The sequence below is a fragment of the Zootoca vivipara genome, chromosome 14 (genome assembly GCF_965207765.1).
Source record: "Zootoca vivipara chromosome 14, rZooViv2.hap1.1, whole genome shotgun sequence".
Lineage (NCBI taxonomy): Eukaryota > Metazoa > Chordata > Lepidosauria > Squamata > Lacertidae > Zootoca > Zootoca vivipara.
In genome coordinates, this window is record NC_142597.1 from 39,814,693 (window position 1) to 39,831,765 (window position 17,073).

Here is a 17,073-nt window from a genome sequence, read left to right on the forward strand (position 1 = left end):
TGGGGCAGGGTGCTTGCTTAAGGCCCTGCTGTGAGTTTTCCAGACAGACATGAAATTAAAACTGGTTTCTGATTTCTAGGTCACAGCCAAACTTGTCAATACAGTAATTTGGGGGGGGGTAACTTCAAGTGCAGGGGCCAATTGTGGCCCTCCAAGCCTCTCTGTGTAGCCCTCAGGACTCATCCATAGGCCACACCCCCAGTCCCCTGGCCACAGTCTTCACTGCCCTTGCTTCATCCCTTCCTTTAATGTTTTTGCCTGGGTGGAATATGTCCTTGAACGCAAATATAATGCCCTTTTCCTAGCCTGTATGGAGGATTGGGAGGGTCTTTTGGTGAAAGCTCAGTAATACCCGCAAGAGAGAATTTTCTGCCTCGTATGTACTTCTATGGCTTTCTTGCTCAACTTAAGCCCTATCTGTGGTTCAGACGGAAAGGATGGCTAATGGCTCTATATGATGCAGCGAAGTGACTAAAAGACTGAAAGCCAAGGCGAGGCAATATTCTAAATGCCTGATCACTTTGCATATATTTAATTCTAAAACAAATGGCAGTGCTCTATAAATGTGGGGCTGGGTATGTGAGGGTTCTCTCTCTCCCCCCACCCACCTCAAAATAATTTTCCATTCCCCCCAACAAAACAAAAAGAACAAAACCCCACAATAAGCAGCTGCTGTCTCTTCCCTGGGTTTGGGGGATTTTCAGTTGGAAAAACAGCACAGGAGGAAAGGGTTTAACCCCCCTCTCTCACCCGGTCGATCCCACTTTGGATCAGGATCCAACTTAATTTGTGTTTAAAAATCAAAGTTGCGCAAACGCAATTGTGCATTTTGCCGTTTCTTACCAGGCTGGGTGGAATACCTGTTGGAGTGGTTGCGGTCGAAACCCGGACAGTGGAGCTGACGATCCCTGCAGACCCTGCAAACCTAGACTCGGAAGCCAAGGTAGGTTTTTTAGCTCCTAAAACATGGCATGGGTCCATGGCATCTGAAGCATGTCCCTTTGAAGTGATATAGCGCTGGGGAATGTCTGTGATCCCCCAGCTGATAGATACCAACTCCCATCAGCCCTAGCTAGACTGGCCAATGTCCAGGGGTGATGGGAGTAGGGTTGCCAGACTCAATAGAGGACAGGACTTCTGTGCCTTTAATTGCCCTGCTTGAGTCTGGAAACCTTAAGCCAGCAGACCCTTTGCTTGGAAATTAAACAAAGGGTCTGCTGGTTTCTCTTTAAGGTTTCCAGACTCAAAAGAGAGTAGGGCAATTAAAGGCACAGAAGTCCTGTCCTCTATTGAGTCTGGCAACCCCAGATGGGAGCTACATGAGATGTAGGCTAACAACATCTGTAGAGCCACTGATGTTCTCCAGCGCAACATTTGCAAGGAGTTCACTCCATCCTTCACTCACACGAAAGGAGGGTGTGTATATGCAATGGGTCTCCATGGGTTGCACATGCAGAGACCCCTCCCATTTTGCTGCACGCCTGCCTGCTTCCGCAACCCCCCTGCCCATCACCATGGCAGGTGACCCAGCAAGTCTTCAAGGAGCTTTTGCGGTGTTTTCTGCTGGGGTTGCATCCAGGATTCATCATGCTCTGAGCAGGCCCATTGACAGGAGCAGACAGGACCACCGTGGGTCCGTTCCGTTTCCACGAGTCTGCTCTGAGTGCAGCCCCCTGTGTCTTAGCAGCTGTGGGCTAAAGAAACCTTAATCCCCTGCAGCTAATCAGTTTTGGTTTTTGTATTGGCAGCTTTCGCTACTGCTGCTAATGCTGCTACTGCTGCCTTGTACTCACCTGCAAACCATTTCCTCTCATTCACCTTGCAACAGATTATCCAGCAGGCTGGCCAGGTGTGGTTTCCTGACTCAGCCTTCAAGACGGCTCAAGCAATAAAGGATTTCAACCGGGAAGGGCTGCCGCTCATGGTCTTTGCAAACTGGAGAGGCTTCTCTGGAGGAATGAAAGGTTATTGTTATTGTTTAAAAATGGGTGGTGTTCCCCCCCCCCCCCAGCCAGTGGTTGCTTTTGCCCAATGGGATTGGTGGGGTGGACGGCAGGGAAGGTGAAACCCAGGGAAGGTGAAACCCAGCAGTAGGTGAAACTGACTATTTCTTGTTTTCCCCACATCCTCCTCCCTGCTGCATTCTACAAGGGCAAAACTGACAATGAGGAAGAGGGAGTTGATAGCAAGGGCCACCTCTGGGCTGGTCTTAAGTCAGCAGGCAGGCAGGCAGGTGGATGTTAGCCAAGGGTAAACAGGCTGGTGGGGCAGTGCCCTCAAAGGGCAATCGCCTTGGACATTATCCAGTGTCAGCAGATTGAGGAACCCAGGGAGCAAGTTAAGGGAGCATCTCTTGTCAATCTTCCCACACTCCTTAAGAGAAACGCTTGCAATTTTGGTTTCCATGTTGGGCGGTAGGGGGAGGCGGGAGCTGGAGGGGGGCAGAGGATTAAGCAGAGAGTGAAAATAAACAATTATACCACCCCTCGGTGCGCCTAAGAACACACAAATACATGCATATATATACACACACACCGCCAAGATTTGGCTGCGCCGTGGGTAAAATGACTCCAAAATTGTGTGTAATGAGTAGGAAAAGATTAGAGATCGCTCTTGCCATGTTGAGAATTGACATTAGTAGAGGGGGGGGGGAACTCTTTACAAGTCGGCCTAGGAGGTCTAATTTAAGCCGTTGCATGCACACACACACGTGTCCCCAAACCCATTGGCTTTTGCGCATATATTTATATCCCTATATATATAAACAAAAATTCTGTATGATAAATAAAGGCATATCGAGAGTGGGAAAGGTTTCTTTTTGCCGAATGAGCTCCATCTAGCCGCGAGGCTATTCAACATAATGCAAAAATTAAATTATTATTTCCTCTTTTAAAAAAAGAAGGAAGAGGACGCCTTGAATATTTAGATGGAGGGAAGCAGTTTATTTAGACGAACCGCCAGTGACCCACAACAGCGAGACATCAAGCGTGAAATTTACTCGAAATTAGCACCGGGGTCTTGGGCTCAGCGTGAATAGCGGTTGATAGGATGCAAATCCCAAAGATATTAAACCGCCTTGCTGGTAGCACTACGGGGTCGCTCTCGGTTGGTTTTTCATGTTATACTTATTATTTTGCCCACCCCACCCCTACCCCCTGGGACAGGTTATAAATAACAATAAAAGGGGGGAACGGTTACCAGAGTCTTTGACTGGAATGGGAAAAAAATGGAAAAGACCTTTAAAAACAACTACAACAAACTCTGATTACCTGCATGTTTATATCGCAGCGGAACCTGAGCGTAATGGATTCAGGAGACTCTTTTTATATGTACACAATGGGTGTATTGCACGGTGTGTGTGTGTGTGTGTGTTGCCATTTTTACTCTGAAGCTCCATCCAAACTGCTAAGGATGATTCGAGCTTTGACTGTTGCCCAGAATTGATGGACAGAGTCAGAGAGCGGGGGGGGGGGGAGAGAAAGAAAGTGCAGTTACCCGAGCAGAGAAAAATTCCAGATGCATGTGTCTGCCAGTGCAAACCTTTAAGGTTGTTCCGGTGGCCTGGGAAATTAGACTTTTAACTTTGCACCGGACGGTTTGAAGGATTTTCTGTCGGTGGCAGAACGTTCTGAGGTCATTGTGTCAAAACTGAAAATACTTTCCCAGCCCATCAGAGAGAGGGGATCAACTATCTCTGCTTCTGTTTTGGTTAGAGCACCTGCTTTGCATGCAAAGATCCCCAGGTTCAGCCCCCGCCACCCCCAGATAGAGCTGGAGGGGAACCCCTTTTTCTGAAGCCCTGGAGAGCTGCTTCTGCCAGTCAGGGTAGACGATACTGAGCCACATGTCCAATAGTCTGCTTCCTACGTCCCTAGACCAGTGTTTCCCAACCTTGTGCCTCCAGATGTTTTGAGACTACAATTCCCATCATCCCTAGCTAGCAAGACCAGTGGTCAGGAATGATGGGAATTGTAGTCCGAAAACAGCTGGAGGCACAAGGTTGGGAAACACTGCCCTAGACCTAACATAACATGACATTCACTGCTCTTCCTCTTCTAACCTGTGGCCCTCCAGATGTTGGATCACAACTCCCATCATCCCTGTTGGCTGGGGTCCACAGGTTCCCCATCCCTGCTCTAAAATAAGCTTGTGTCCCCTTCAGTCGGTCCACCCAGCTATATCTCTTCCCCAGTAGCACAGTTGTTTACTTTCGTTGGATCTCTGTCCAAAACCCAAATCTCTCCATGCAGCCTTTGCCTTCGCCTGTTAGTTTGACAGAGGGCTGTGGAACACAAGCAGAAATGTATGTAGGAGGCAAGTCAAACCTTTGGTACATTTAGCTCGGTTCTGCCCACTGCAGAGCTTCTCAGGTGGCAGTAGAGAAGATCCGTTCAGGCGGTCTGTGGGAAGGTTGCAGAACACTATGCTCACCCAAAACAAGCAATGATCTGGTTCATCCATCACATTAGGAAAACAAATCTAGTTATTTTTTAAAGAGAGAGGGGGTGGTGGGGTGGTGGTGGTATAAATTAATGTAGCCTGGACTTGCCAGTCTGCAATTGAATACAGCTACATTCAGGGAGCTCCCTTTGATTCATTCCTGCCCCGTCTCCCTTTTCTCTTTATTTTTTAAAAAATCTCCGTCTCCGTGCAAATGAGAAAGAGAGGGAGGGAGGGAGGGAGTGCAGTCTTCCCCATTTGGCCAGCCTCCTTCTACCGAGTTAAAATATACGCTCATGGCAGGAGTGAAAAATGCCAGGCTAATTACACAATTATTTTATTATGTAGCACTACTAAAAAATGTCTCCTAAAGAATTAATTTGGTTAAAATAATTTGAATTGAGCAATTATTTTCTTAACATTGGAATTAGCTGAAAGGAGCTTCAAGTGGTTTATTGCTAGCACTACATAATAAAGTGATTGTTTAATTAGCAATAAATTTGTCATTCCCCTTATATATATATTTATATAAAAAATAAGGATCTTTTCTTTTTCACCCAGAGATGACATTCACTCCTCCTCAAAAGAAAGTTTCCCCTCCTTGCTGCTAGCATTTTTTTTTTTTAGTGTTCCATTCACCTGAACATCGGTTAAAGAATAAATTTGAGCAATCCTTGGAAATCCTTCAGGAGTGCAGTCTTTTTTCTTTTTTTAAAACTCATTTCCCATGATAACCAGGAATATTAGATTACAACCACCTTGTAAGTGAACCCACAAAAGTGTCTGGTAGGGGGTGTCAGGCAGGGAGGCCAACAGTAGGGGGAGCCAGAGCCAACGGCAGGTAGAGCCAACTCGTTCTAGATTTGTCCCCTTCCTCCGCCTCCCCACTTCTCAGTTCTACAAGGGGCAACACTGAGATGGAGGAGGAGGGAGCTGCCAGGCAGGGCCAGGTGGAAGCTGTTTGAGGGCAAACTGAGACTGGTGGGGTGGAGCCCCATTCACCCTAATACAGGCATGGCCAAACTTGGCCCTCCAGATGTTGTGGGACTACAATTCCCATCATCCCTGACCACTGGTCCACTTAGCTAGGGATGATGGGAGTTGTAGTCCCAAAACATCTGGAGGGCCAAGTTTGGCCATGCCTGCCCCTAATAGATCAGTCACACCTGTGTACTACAAGCAAAACAATGAGGTAGCCAGAAAAACACCCTCCAGATGTTTTGGACAGCAGCTCCCATCAACCTCTGCAAGCACAGTGCTAGGTCAGCAAAGGCTGCCGTAATGCAGTCTGACTGCTCTTGAATATGGAGGTTCTATTTGGCCCCTGTGGCAAGCAAATGGAAAGGTTCCAAGAACTCAGGCCAGGAAGGAGATTAATTATAATTTCTTCAAACTGTTGGAAGCTTCAAGTAATGAGACAAATTCCAGTTAGAATAATTTTCAAATACAGGACAAGGCCTTGTTTCGTTTATTCTTCATCAGCTATAGTTTCATGGTCCAAGTGTACCAATTGTGTTTGCCTAACTTGCTCAATCTGTTTGCAGCATTCCTCCTAACTGGAATTTGTCTCATTACTTGAAGCTTTAAACAGTTTGAAGAAATTATAATTAATCTCCTTCCTGGCCTGAGTTCTTGGAACCTTTCCATTTGATCTCTTGATTTCACCAAGGACTCCCAATTTCTACAGTACAGTGGTGCCTCGCTTAACGAATGTCCTGCTTAATGAAATTTCCGCTTAACGAAAGGATTTTTCGAGCGGAGGTTGCCTCGCTAGACGAATTCGTTTTATGAAAAATTCGTCTGGCGAATTGCGGTTTCCCATAGGAATGCATTGAAATTCAATTAATGTGTTCCTATGGGCAAAAAAAAAATTCAATGCATTCCTATGGGATTCGCTAGGCGAATTTTTCGTTATAAGAAAAAACCCGTGGAACGAATTAAATTCGTCTAGCGAGGCACCACTGTATTTTCAACATGGCCATGTGTCTAGCAGCCATGGATCAATCTCCCTTAACCATTACAAAGCAAAAACAAGCCACTGGAGATAAATGGCGAGCAGCCACGTCACCTCAAGCTGAAGCTGTGAATTCCATGAGTTAACGGTGGTGGGCTCTGTGTGTAGCCTTACTTCCTGTTTACGGTGGGGCAGAGTTTGGAGGATTCTTACACCTGTGTCCTTTCCCCTCCCTGTGCAGACATGTACGACCAGGTGTTGAAATTCGGGGCCTACATCGTGGACGGTTTGCGGGAGTACAGGCAGCCTGTCCTTGTTTACATCCCGCCACAAGCAGAGCTGAGAGGAGGCTCCTGGGTGGTGATCGACCCCACCATTAACCCTCGGCACATGGAGATGTACGCAGATCGGGAAAGCAGGTAATGGCTTCAGTCTCGCACCTCCTTCCATCCCAGCTTGCCTCCCTCAGAGATGCAAACGCCCAACTAGCTGAGGGATGCCCAGATCCCATCATCATCATAGCTGCCAAGTTTTCCCTTTTCTCGCGAGGAAGCCTATTCAGCATAAGGGAATTTCCCTTAAAAAAAAGGGAGAACTTGGCAGCTATGATCATCATGGAGTTGAGAGTCCCAACAACCTAGTCCAGGCATCCCCAAACTTCGGCCCTCCAGATGTTTTGGACCAGTGGTTCCCAACAGGTGGTCCGCGAGCTATGCCAGAGGGGTCCGCAAGATGCTATTAGAATAAAAAATATATTAAATATATTTCGTATGATAACAGATTTTTTGTTTTGGCCGCTTCCTGCATTAGCAGAGTCTAGCGCAAAACTAGAATTAGATAGAGGCAGTAGTTCTGCTGTATACCGTTAGGTGGCGCTTCGCAAACACTACTGTTTTGCAAAGAGGCGGCGCACGCATTCTACTAACGCTCACCTCCCCAAGATGCTTTGCGCGCGTCGGCTTCATTAGTGCGCTACTGTGCAGGTACCCTGTCTTCTCCATTCCCCTCCCTCCTCCCTGGCGCGCGCTGCCTCTTTGCAAAACAGTAGTGTTTGTAAACAAAGCGTTGTTTTGCGCGGAAGCTACAGTTTGCGTAGTTAAAAATGGACCGTTGGTTAAAAAGTGGTTCGCTAAAACGACAAAGGCCTACAGATGAAGAGGAAGAACTGTAAAAAACGTATAAATATAAAATATAAAAAGACTCTTAATTTGGCTCTCACTTTTTAATTTTAGGATTAGGAATTAATGGGGGTCCTTGTCACAATAGCGGCTCGATGAGGGGTCCTCGAGAAAATTTTGTTGGGAATCCCTGTTTTGGACTACAATTCCCATCTTCCCTGACCACTGGTCCTGCTAGTTAGGGATCATGGGAGTTGTAGGCCAAAACATCTGGAGGGCCGCAGTTTGGGGGTGCCTGACCTAGTCAGACCCATTCAGTCCATCTGACTGCAGCAGTGAGGGGCGTGGCCTGGGGAGAAGGGGCGTGGCTAGGGAAAAGGTGTGGCCTGGAGAGAGTTTTAAGGCCATACAGGGAGGCCTGCATTTAGGCTCTGCATCTGAGATTCCCCTCCGGAAGGGTGTGAAGCAGGAATGACAATAGGTGTGGCTTGCTTGGAGGGGGGGCGGGGAGGCTGTACAGCCTGGGGCAGCCCTGGGGGCTAGATAGAAAGGCTGCCTTTGGCTTCTGAGTCCTCCATCCCTACTGTACCAGAGAAGACTACAGCCCCTGTTGGCATGACCTATTGTGGTTCAGAATGTCAGGAGGGCACCATGTCCAGGAAGGCTGCTTTTAAGGCTTAAAACTGGCAAGAAGCCTAGTCTGGCAATTTGAACAATGTGTAGGGATGCGTGGTCTGGTGTTTGTTTGTTTGTTTGTTTGTTTGTTTGTTTGTTTTTTGCTATGAAGCGCTTTCCACTCCAGGGCGGATGCCACACTCAAATAAATCCTAGTCTAATCTATGATTTAGTGCTAGAGTTCCCCTCTTTTTCATGAGGTTTGAATCCCTCGGAGGCTGCTTGCTGTGGGGGAGAAGGGTCTTCCCCACTGAGGTGCACCTCCCAGTCTAGACGCATTCAGCCTTGAATGGCGTAGCCTCTTTGAGAACATATTCCTTTTTATTTCCCCCACCCCACCCCCTTTCTTCAGAGGAGGGGTTCTGGAGCCCGAAGGCACTGTGGAAATCAAGTTCCGAAAGAAAGATTTGGTGAAGACAATGAGGCGTGTGGATCCCATCTACGTGCGTCTGGCAGAACGACTTGGTGAGTGTTGGTGGGGTTGCTCACGTGCAAATTAAAACATGTCCAGCCAGTTTCTAAGAAATGCATCCACTTTTCCCTTCCATTGGCCCATTTTGAGGCTTTTGCCTGTCAGAATCATGGGGGGTGTGTGTGTGTGAAGGTTTGTTCGGTGGTGTTTTTCCACTCCTTATTCCTCAGGTTGTAAGGCAGAGAGCAAGAAAGCATTTAGGAGGAGTGTGTTGTGTGGAAAGGCCTGTCTAAGCCAGGTGTGTAGATTTTTTGGAAAGGATTGGAGGCTGCAGTTACAATTCCTGCATTTATTTACAGTGGAGGCTGGTCCATTAGGGGGAATGGGGCAGGTGGTTGGGGGAGTGCTGGGCCTGGCCTGCTGCCTGGAAAAGGTTCTCCACCCTTTTTATAATGTTATCGTAATATTTGGGATTTATACAGTGCTTTCTCTACTCAATAAAGTGTATCAGGTCAGAGAAAAGGCGAGTGACAGGTGACATGATGAGCGTTTATTAAATGCTTAATGGCATGGAGAAAGCGGAGTTTTTTCCTCCCTCTTTCATTGCACTAGAACTCATCCAATGAAGCTGAATGTTGGAAAATTCAGGACAGATAAAAGAAAGTACTTTTTCGTAAAGCACGTAGTTTATGGAACTTGCTCCCCCAGGAGGCAGTGGTGTCTACCAACTTGTGTGGCTTTAAAAGAGGATTGGACAAATTCATGGAGGGAAGGGCTATGTTCTTACTCCACAGTCAGGGACAGTAATGCGTCTGATTAGCAGTTGCCGGAAACTGCAGGAGGGGAGAGTTCTCCTGTGCTCAGGTCCAGTGTTTGAGTTTCCCAGACATCTCAGTGGCCACTGTGAGAACAGGATGTTGGACTAGACGGGCCATGGGCCTGATCCAGCAGAGCTCTTATTGTGCCCATACTCTCTTATTACTTTTTTTTAAAAAAAATACCTTCTGCTGCATGTTGGTGCCCTATCTGTATGGAGGTTGCATTTAGGCTGCTTGTTTTAAAACCCACAAACATTGCAGCTAGGCTGCTTTGCACTGAACCCTGAAGCTGTGTCCAAAAGCGTTTTGTGATACGGCAAACCAGGAACAGTTTTTTTGCCCTTTCTTCGTAGGGGCTGGATGTGTCCGAACACAAGGGTGGGGACTGATGAGAACATTATTTTTAACACATGACTCCTCCCAACCAGAGAATCAGATGTGCTGAACTCACACCCTGAATCGCCATTTTTGATTCAGCTGCTGTTAACGTCCCCTGAATCTCTTCTTCTCACCTGGTTCGCACTCAGCCTTCCGCAGGTATCAATACAAAACCAAAAAGAGCGCTTTTTACTGCCATTAAAAGAAGCTTCAAATTTCTCCCCCTGCCCCCTTTTTTAAATAGCATGGTTTGTTTGTGTGCGTGATATATATATATATTGACTCCAATCTCCCCCTACCAAAGAAACAAGCTAATAATTTCTGTGCAGAACACCACCCGTGACATCCTAGGCGGAGCCCCTTCTCCACCATCCAGAGAGAATGGGAGAGTGTGCATTAAAAGCTTTGGTTTCTGATAAGTGTCTTGCTTAGATGGCTCATAATTGCTCTCAATGTCGGGCCATCGGTGGTGCTGGTGATTCTCCCCCACCCACTAATGCTGTTCAAAAGCAGGATGAGCCTAGATTGTAGGACACAGCGAATTGCATAATTTCTCCCTCTCTCTCTCATTTTTTCCTCTTCTTTTTTTTTTGTGCCGGTTTTTCTTTCTGGCCAATTTAAAATTTGTCAAAGCCGGTCGTCTTCTGGATCACTGCCCTTTGATATTTTGCGCACTCCATTTGCCACAAACAAGCCGCAGGGCCGCGGTTCATGCTGACTCCAGCAGAAGCGCAGAGAGTTCCATTTATCTTACAGCAGCCTGCCGCACACTTGCTCATTAGCTGGGGGTTCGCTGCCTCTCTTAACCCCTGAATGGCCGCCATCATTTCTGCCGAGCGGCTGCTTTGTGGCAACATCGGCCGGGGGGGGGGACACGAGGGACGGTGCTCTTGCATCTGTGTGTCGTTTGCGTTGGGGGGGCGGCTGGGTGGAGGGAATCCGAGGGCAGCGTTGCGTTTTCGTTCTGAACCCCTCTCTCCGCCACTGGGTTTCCACTGGCAGAGAGGGCTTGGGGGCAGCCCAAGGAAGATCTTGAATAATGTGACACAGATCTGCTCATTATCAATTTTTTCCCAAGCGTCGTAACCGAAATCTTTATTAGTTTCGTGTTTATTAAAATGTCACTCAATGTTACGTGTTGAGCTTTGGCGTAAGCGGAAGAGCTTTGGCGCAGCAGGGGGATGTGAGGCTGTGTGTCTTAGCGCTTTTAGGCTGCTTAAACTTTTTAGAGCTTGCCAGTTAGGCTTTTTTTTATTAAAAACAAAAACAAAACAAAAACTCGCACGAGATTTATTTATTTTTAAGTCTTCTTGTGATGATTTGTTGGCAGAAATGGTTAACCAGGAATATGTGACTGTGAGAAAACAATCAAGCCAACGTTTGAAAATGAAGTCAATAGGAAACTGCATTCAGCCAAGCTTGCTTTTTAATTCAGTACAGTCAGCCAGTGGAACTCCACGGCACAGGACAGAGCAGGGGCCCACTGGAGAGGCTCAGTAATAGGGGTGGAGTCAGCTACAAAATGGTGGTGGATAGAGACAGTGTTTGGCCATATCAGTTCGCAATGAAGAACATCGTTTTCTATTGAGACATTTTTCTTTTTGAACTGTCTGAATTCTTTGGCATGGTGATTTCCTTGTGGCAATGAGTTCTGCAGCTCAGTTTTCCTCAAACTAAGTACAGGCATTGGCTCTGGAAGTATTGTGATCCAGTCTCCCCTTTGGGGGCAGAATTTGCTGATAAAGAGGCTAACTGGAAAAGGCCATTTATTTTGCGTTTTCTCTTACTGCCTTTACACCTCGCAGAGTATGATTTCTTCTCCCGTTCTCCTTTCACACTTAACTTGTCCCTTATACACCTTCAGACTTCCAGTTTCCTTCATTTTTCTTTACAAAACGTAACCCAAAGCAACTTACATAGTAGTACAGAGATTAAAACCCGCATAAAACCAAAACAGAATAAAAACCATAATCACATTCATACTTTAAAAAGGCAGACCTACCCATGTTTCTCTGAAAATAAGACACCGTCTTATATTTATTTTTCCTCAAAAAAAACCCCACTATGGCTTATTTTCAGGGGATGTCTTATTTTTTCCCTCCTGCTGCCGCGGCTGTCATTACTGCTGCACCTATCACTATGTCTTATTTTCGGGGTATGGCTTATATTCCTTGAATGCTTAAAAATCCTGCTATGGCTTATGTTATGACTACGTCTTAAAATGGGGAAAACAGGGTACCACATCCCACCCACTGAAAGAAATCACAAATATCTAAAAAAACAAAAAAAACCCCTCCAGATTACGGCCAAAAGGCTGGGTAAAAAGAAACTATTTTGCCTAAAAGTAGATAGTGATGATACCAGGCAGGTCTCCCTAGGAAGAGCATTCCATAAGCAGGGAGCCCACCACAGAAAAGGCATTGTGGTCCGGAGCTCAGTAAGGCAGTCAAAACTGAGCTGCTTCGTATACCCATAGCCACAGATGGGAGCTGGAGGACTGAATGGAAATGCTTAAGGCAGGGATTCCCAACAAAATTTTCTCGAGGACCCCTCATCGAGCCGCTATTGTGACAAGGACCCCCATTAATTCCTAATCCTAAATCTAATTCCTAATTCCTAATCTAATTTTTCCAGTAAGCTTAACACTGATCTTGGAAGGGTTAGGTTCAAGGGACGCCGACGATTTAGGTTCAATGGACACTGACAAGATCGGTTCGAGAGTCACTGACTTACTTGCTTGAACATCAAATGCATTATCTTCCTCTTCATCTGTAGGCCTTTGTCGTTTTAGCGAACCACTTTTTAACCAACGGTCCATTTTTAACTACGCGAACTGTAGCTTCCGCGAAAAACAACGCTATGTTTACAAACACTACTGTTTTACAAAGAGGCAGCGCGTGCCAGGGAGGAGGGAGGGGAATGGAGAAGACAGGGTACCTGCGCAGTAGCGCACAAATGAAGCCGATGCGCGCAAAGCATCTTGGGGAGGTGAGCGTTAGTAGAATGCGTGTGCTGCCTCTTTGCAAAACAGTAGTGTTTGTAAAGCGCCACCTAACGGCATACAGCAGAACTACTGCCTCTATCTAATTCTAGTTTTGCGCTAGACTCTGCTCATGCAGGAAGCGGCCAAAACAAAAAATCTGTTATCATACGAAATATATTTAATATATTTTTTATTCTAATAGCATCTTGCGGACCCCTCTGGCATAGCTCGCGGACCCCTGGGTGATGGGTGTGGCAAAAGTGTGTGTGGCCTGATACACACATCCAGCAAGCAAGAGGCATTCTACCTCAGTTCATGCACACTTTCCCCAGCCAGGTAGAATCACTTGAGGAAGGTGCAGAGTAGGGCCAGTGAGGAATGTGGCCTTGTCGGGATCCCAAGGGCCAGTTAGAGGGGCCTGGAGGGCCACGTATGTCACACACACACCCCGAGACTGAGGTTCCCTGTTTTTCATGCAGAAGGCTCGTAGGTTCAGTCCCCGGCATCTCCAGCTTAACAGGATCAGGCATTAGTTACGGTGGGAGACCTTTCCCTGCCTGAGACCCTAGAGAGCTGCTTCCAGTCAGAGTTGGTAAAACTGGGCTAGGTGGGCAAATAGCATGACCCAGTATTTAAGGAATCTTCTGGAGTTTCCGTTCACTCAATGTCGGTAGGTAAGGGATGCTGAACTACTAGGAGCCTAGATCAGTCTTTGCGTGTCACGTTTTCAGGTTAAATGAGTTTTTTAGCATTGATTTTATTGTATGAACGCCGTGTGGTGTCTTAACAGCATTCGAGATTGTGGCTCTCGGTGCTATTTTGGCTTGGGAAATTGGGAGAGATGGAAAGAAATGCAGCGACTGGCGGCTTTCTAACTTTTCTGTTGTTTACTTGCCCTCTTCCTTTCGGTCGTGATCTGTTACAACTTGGGAGAAGCACAGATTTTGTTATATGGTAAGAGTTTTAAATGTTCAGAAATATTAATAATAATGTTCTCACAGCACCATGGTAAATAATGTCCTCTCAGATCAGCTGCTTATGGGTTGTTGACCTATTGAAGATAATAGGTCACACACATCATGAGACACACACCGGGTTGGGAGGGATGGACTAGCCAACATCTTTGGCTTGCTAGAGAGCGTCCATCTCTTTCTAAAACCCCTTCAGACTTGTCATCTTCTCCCCCGCCGTTGCCTGCTTGGTACATTGGGAGTTCCAGAATGGCCATTTGGCATCAGATGACTTCGTAGGGTGATGCATTGTTGGAAATTTGCAGCTGTGGGAATCTTCCTTAAAAAAACAAAAAAACAATGTGTGTGAGTTGTCTGTGCTGATAGCTTCTGCAAATGCAATCTGCCTCTCAACGGCACTAGTGTTCGGAGATCCATGAATGCAAAGAAAAGCCTGCTGGATCAGGCCAATGGCCCATCTAGCTCACCTTCCTGGTCTCACATCAGCCCACCAGGTGCCTCTGGGAAGCCTGCGAACAAGACACGGGTGCAGTAGCCTTCTCCCCACTTGTGACTCCCATCAGCTAGTATGCAGATGCATATACTGCCTTGGAGGTGGAACACTGGCATCATGGCTCGTAGCCATTGGTAGCCTTAGCCTCCTGAATGTGCCTAGACCGCAACAGCCTGGTGACTCCAGTGGTCCATGCATTGGTAACCTCAAGGCTGGAGTACTGTAATGCGCTTTATGTGGGGCTACCCTTGCATTTGGTCCAGAAGTTGGTCCAGAAGCTTCAACTAGCGCAGAATGCAGCAGCCAGACTGCTCACAGGAGCAGATTACTGGCAACCTGTTACCCCGCTGTGGAGAGTAGCACTGGTTGCAAGGTACTTGTGTTAATTTACAACGCCCTAAACAACTTGGTCCCATAGTATCTTTCTGACACAGGAGTACGCTGGTCAGTTCAAAGTTGGGAGTTAACTCTTTATTAGCAAAAGCATGATCTCCACACACTTGGCTGAGTGCCGGGCCTAGTGAGCATAGCAGCTCATTCCCGGTGGTCTTACTCCATGAAGATCAGTTACCGAGACTAAAAGTCCCTGCCTCCCTGCAGCTGCATATGTTGCCTCCTCCCCAGGGCTTTCCCCAAGCAATCGGAGATTGCACCTGCGTGCCTGTCTTTGCTCCTCCCATCTCATGCCTCTTCTGGTTCTGGGGGTCAGCAGAGAAGGGAGCTTGGTCACAGCAAGAGGAGACACCTGTGACTCTTTCCCAGCCAGACTCATCTTTGCCTCTTGGCCTCCCTCCTCTGCTGCTTCAGCCTCTGCCTCCGATTCTGGACTTCTCCCTGCCGCGGACTCTCCCTGCTCACTAAGCCCTGCTGCCTCTTCAGCTTCTGACACCTCCTCCTCCTCCTCCTCCTCCTCCTCCTCCTCCTCCTCCTCCTCCCAGTCTTCTCCCTCTTTTCCCTTTGACCACTCATCACCATCTCACCACCATTCCCCAGACTCTGAGCCTTCTTCCCTCCCCAACTGGTTCCTCCCACCATTCCTCTGCATCTACCAGTCCATGACACTTAAGGACAGATTCCTGGTGGCTGAGATCCTCTGATGGGGCACTTCTGGTTGTTCCCCACGCGACCCCTGAGATTCAGTTGGCCATCACTAGGGAATGAGTCTTTAGTGTGGCAGGTGAGCCCCTGTGAAGCTCCCTAGTGGTACAGGTTCGGTGGGAACCATCGTTTGCTTCCTTCAGGTGTCCCTTGAAGATTTTCTTATTTGCACAGGCATAAAAGCCCTCCCCATCTTTTAAGTGTGAGGCCTGATGATCTGACTGCAAAAGAAAGAAACCTATTCCTTTATATTTAATTGTACAGGGGTCTTATGGAATTGATTGAGAGCTTAGCCTTTTACAATACCCAGTGAATAAGAAACGTTCCTGACAATCAATCAATGATAGGATAATCACTCTTTATTCCCCTTCTCTCTTCCCCCCCCTTCACCATCCTTCATTGTTACCTCTTTCTTTCAGGAGAAGAGGGTTCAGAAGCCAAAAAATCTTTATAGACGCCACTTTTAAATTAAGCAGAAAATAGACATTGACATATTTGTTAATCTCACCTGCATCATTACCGGGGCTGGCTCGACAACACAAGGGTGGCAGACGGTCTGGAATACATGAGTGTTTGCTTCCTTAACAACTACTGCTGTCCTGCAAAAAAAGGGGGGATTCCTTAAAAAAAAAGCAATAGAAAAGAAGGCAGCACAGCACTGTATTTAAAAAATTATGGCACTAGCAGTAGCCTTCCCACACCTGATTCCTAGTGTAATAAAGTTGTTGAGGTGTGCTTGGCTTATGTTAGAAGAATGCAGCAGCACAACATGAAAATGTAATGCTGCAATTATGAAGCATGTGCTTCTCACACGCTGTCAACTCCAGTCCCTTTGCGTGCAGAGGTCAGCGTTGCATATTTGCACACTTTGGAATAGGTCCTGGTTCTGGGGACTGCCTTTACCTCCCCCCCCTTTCCCTGCCTTGCATATGATCAAACCTTTCTTTCTTCCGCTCTGGTTCCTCCCCCCCCCTGCTTGTGACATGCATCTTTCAGGGAAGGGCCATGGCTCAGTGGCAAAGCATCTGCTTGGCATGCAGAAGGCCCCAGGTTCAACCCCTGGCTGGGAGAGAGCCCTGCCTGAAACCCCAGAAAGCCACTGCCAGTCAGTGTCAGCAGTACTGCTCTGTTTGGTCCAATAGGCTGACTTGGTTGAAGGCACCTTCCTAATGTACCGGTGACTCCAGTTAAGATTTTCTGTTTCTCCCCCCACCTCCATCATGCTCTGGCTTAAACAACTGACAGCTAGTGATGGATGAACAATCTCCAGCTCGCCCCATAATTAATTTGGTTTCATAACCCACCCACCCACCCACCCCAGAAAAAATCCGTGAAAGAGCCTCTGTCTGTGCTTTCCCCAAGAAGGTTTGGGGATTTTCCTTTAGTTTTATTCAAATGTAGACCTCGGAACTTTCATCAACCCGTGTTCCTGGGCCACAGTGTGGTTAACAATTCTAGTACAATAAAATAAAATGTTTCTTCAAAGCAGTAGACAAGTTGCCCACATGTCAACAAAGTGGGTCCCTGGTGAGGCTGCTTGGAGAGAGGATTTTCAGATGCAAGGTGCCACCGCTGAAAAGTCTGTCTCTGTAGTTGGCTCCTGCCTTATCTTTTATGGTGGAAGGCACCCAGAGGAGAGCTAGGGACGTGGTCCTCAGCTCACTCTTCCAGTTCCTACTCTCTGCTAATCCAACTAAGCCTTTGTGAGTGGCGGGGTGGGGGTGGGGGTAGGA

The 17,073-nt window shown here is 47.2% G+C and overlaps 1 protein-coding gene across 8 annotated transcripts in view; it reads left to right on the plus strand.

Annotated features, from left to right (window-relative positions):
- ACACA (acetyl-CoA carboxylase alpha) overlaps positions 1-17,073 on the plus strand; it is a 200,598-nt gene that overhangs the window by 164,509 nt on the left and 19,016 nt on the right. For all 8 annotated transcript variants that reach the window (XM_060268325.2, XM_060268324.2, XM_060268327.2 and 5 more), the window contains 4 exons: positions 847-943; positions 1,829-1,964; positions 6,636-6,813; positions 8,540-8,652. In XM_060268325.2, the coding sequence (XP_060124308.1) occupies positions 847-943; positions 1,829-1,964; positions 6,636-6,813; positions 8,540-8,652 (524 nt within the window). The remainder of the gene's footprint in view (positions 1-846; positions 944-1,828; positions 1,965-6,635; positions 6,814-8,539; positions 8,653-17,073) is intronic.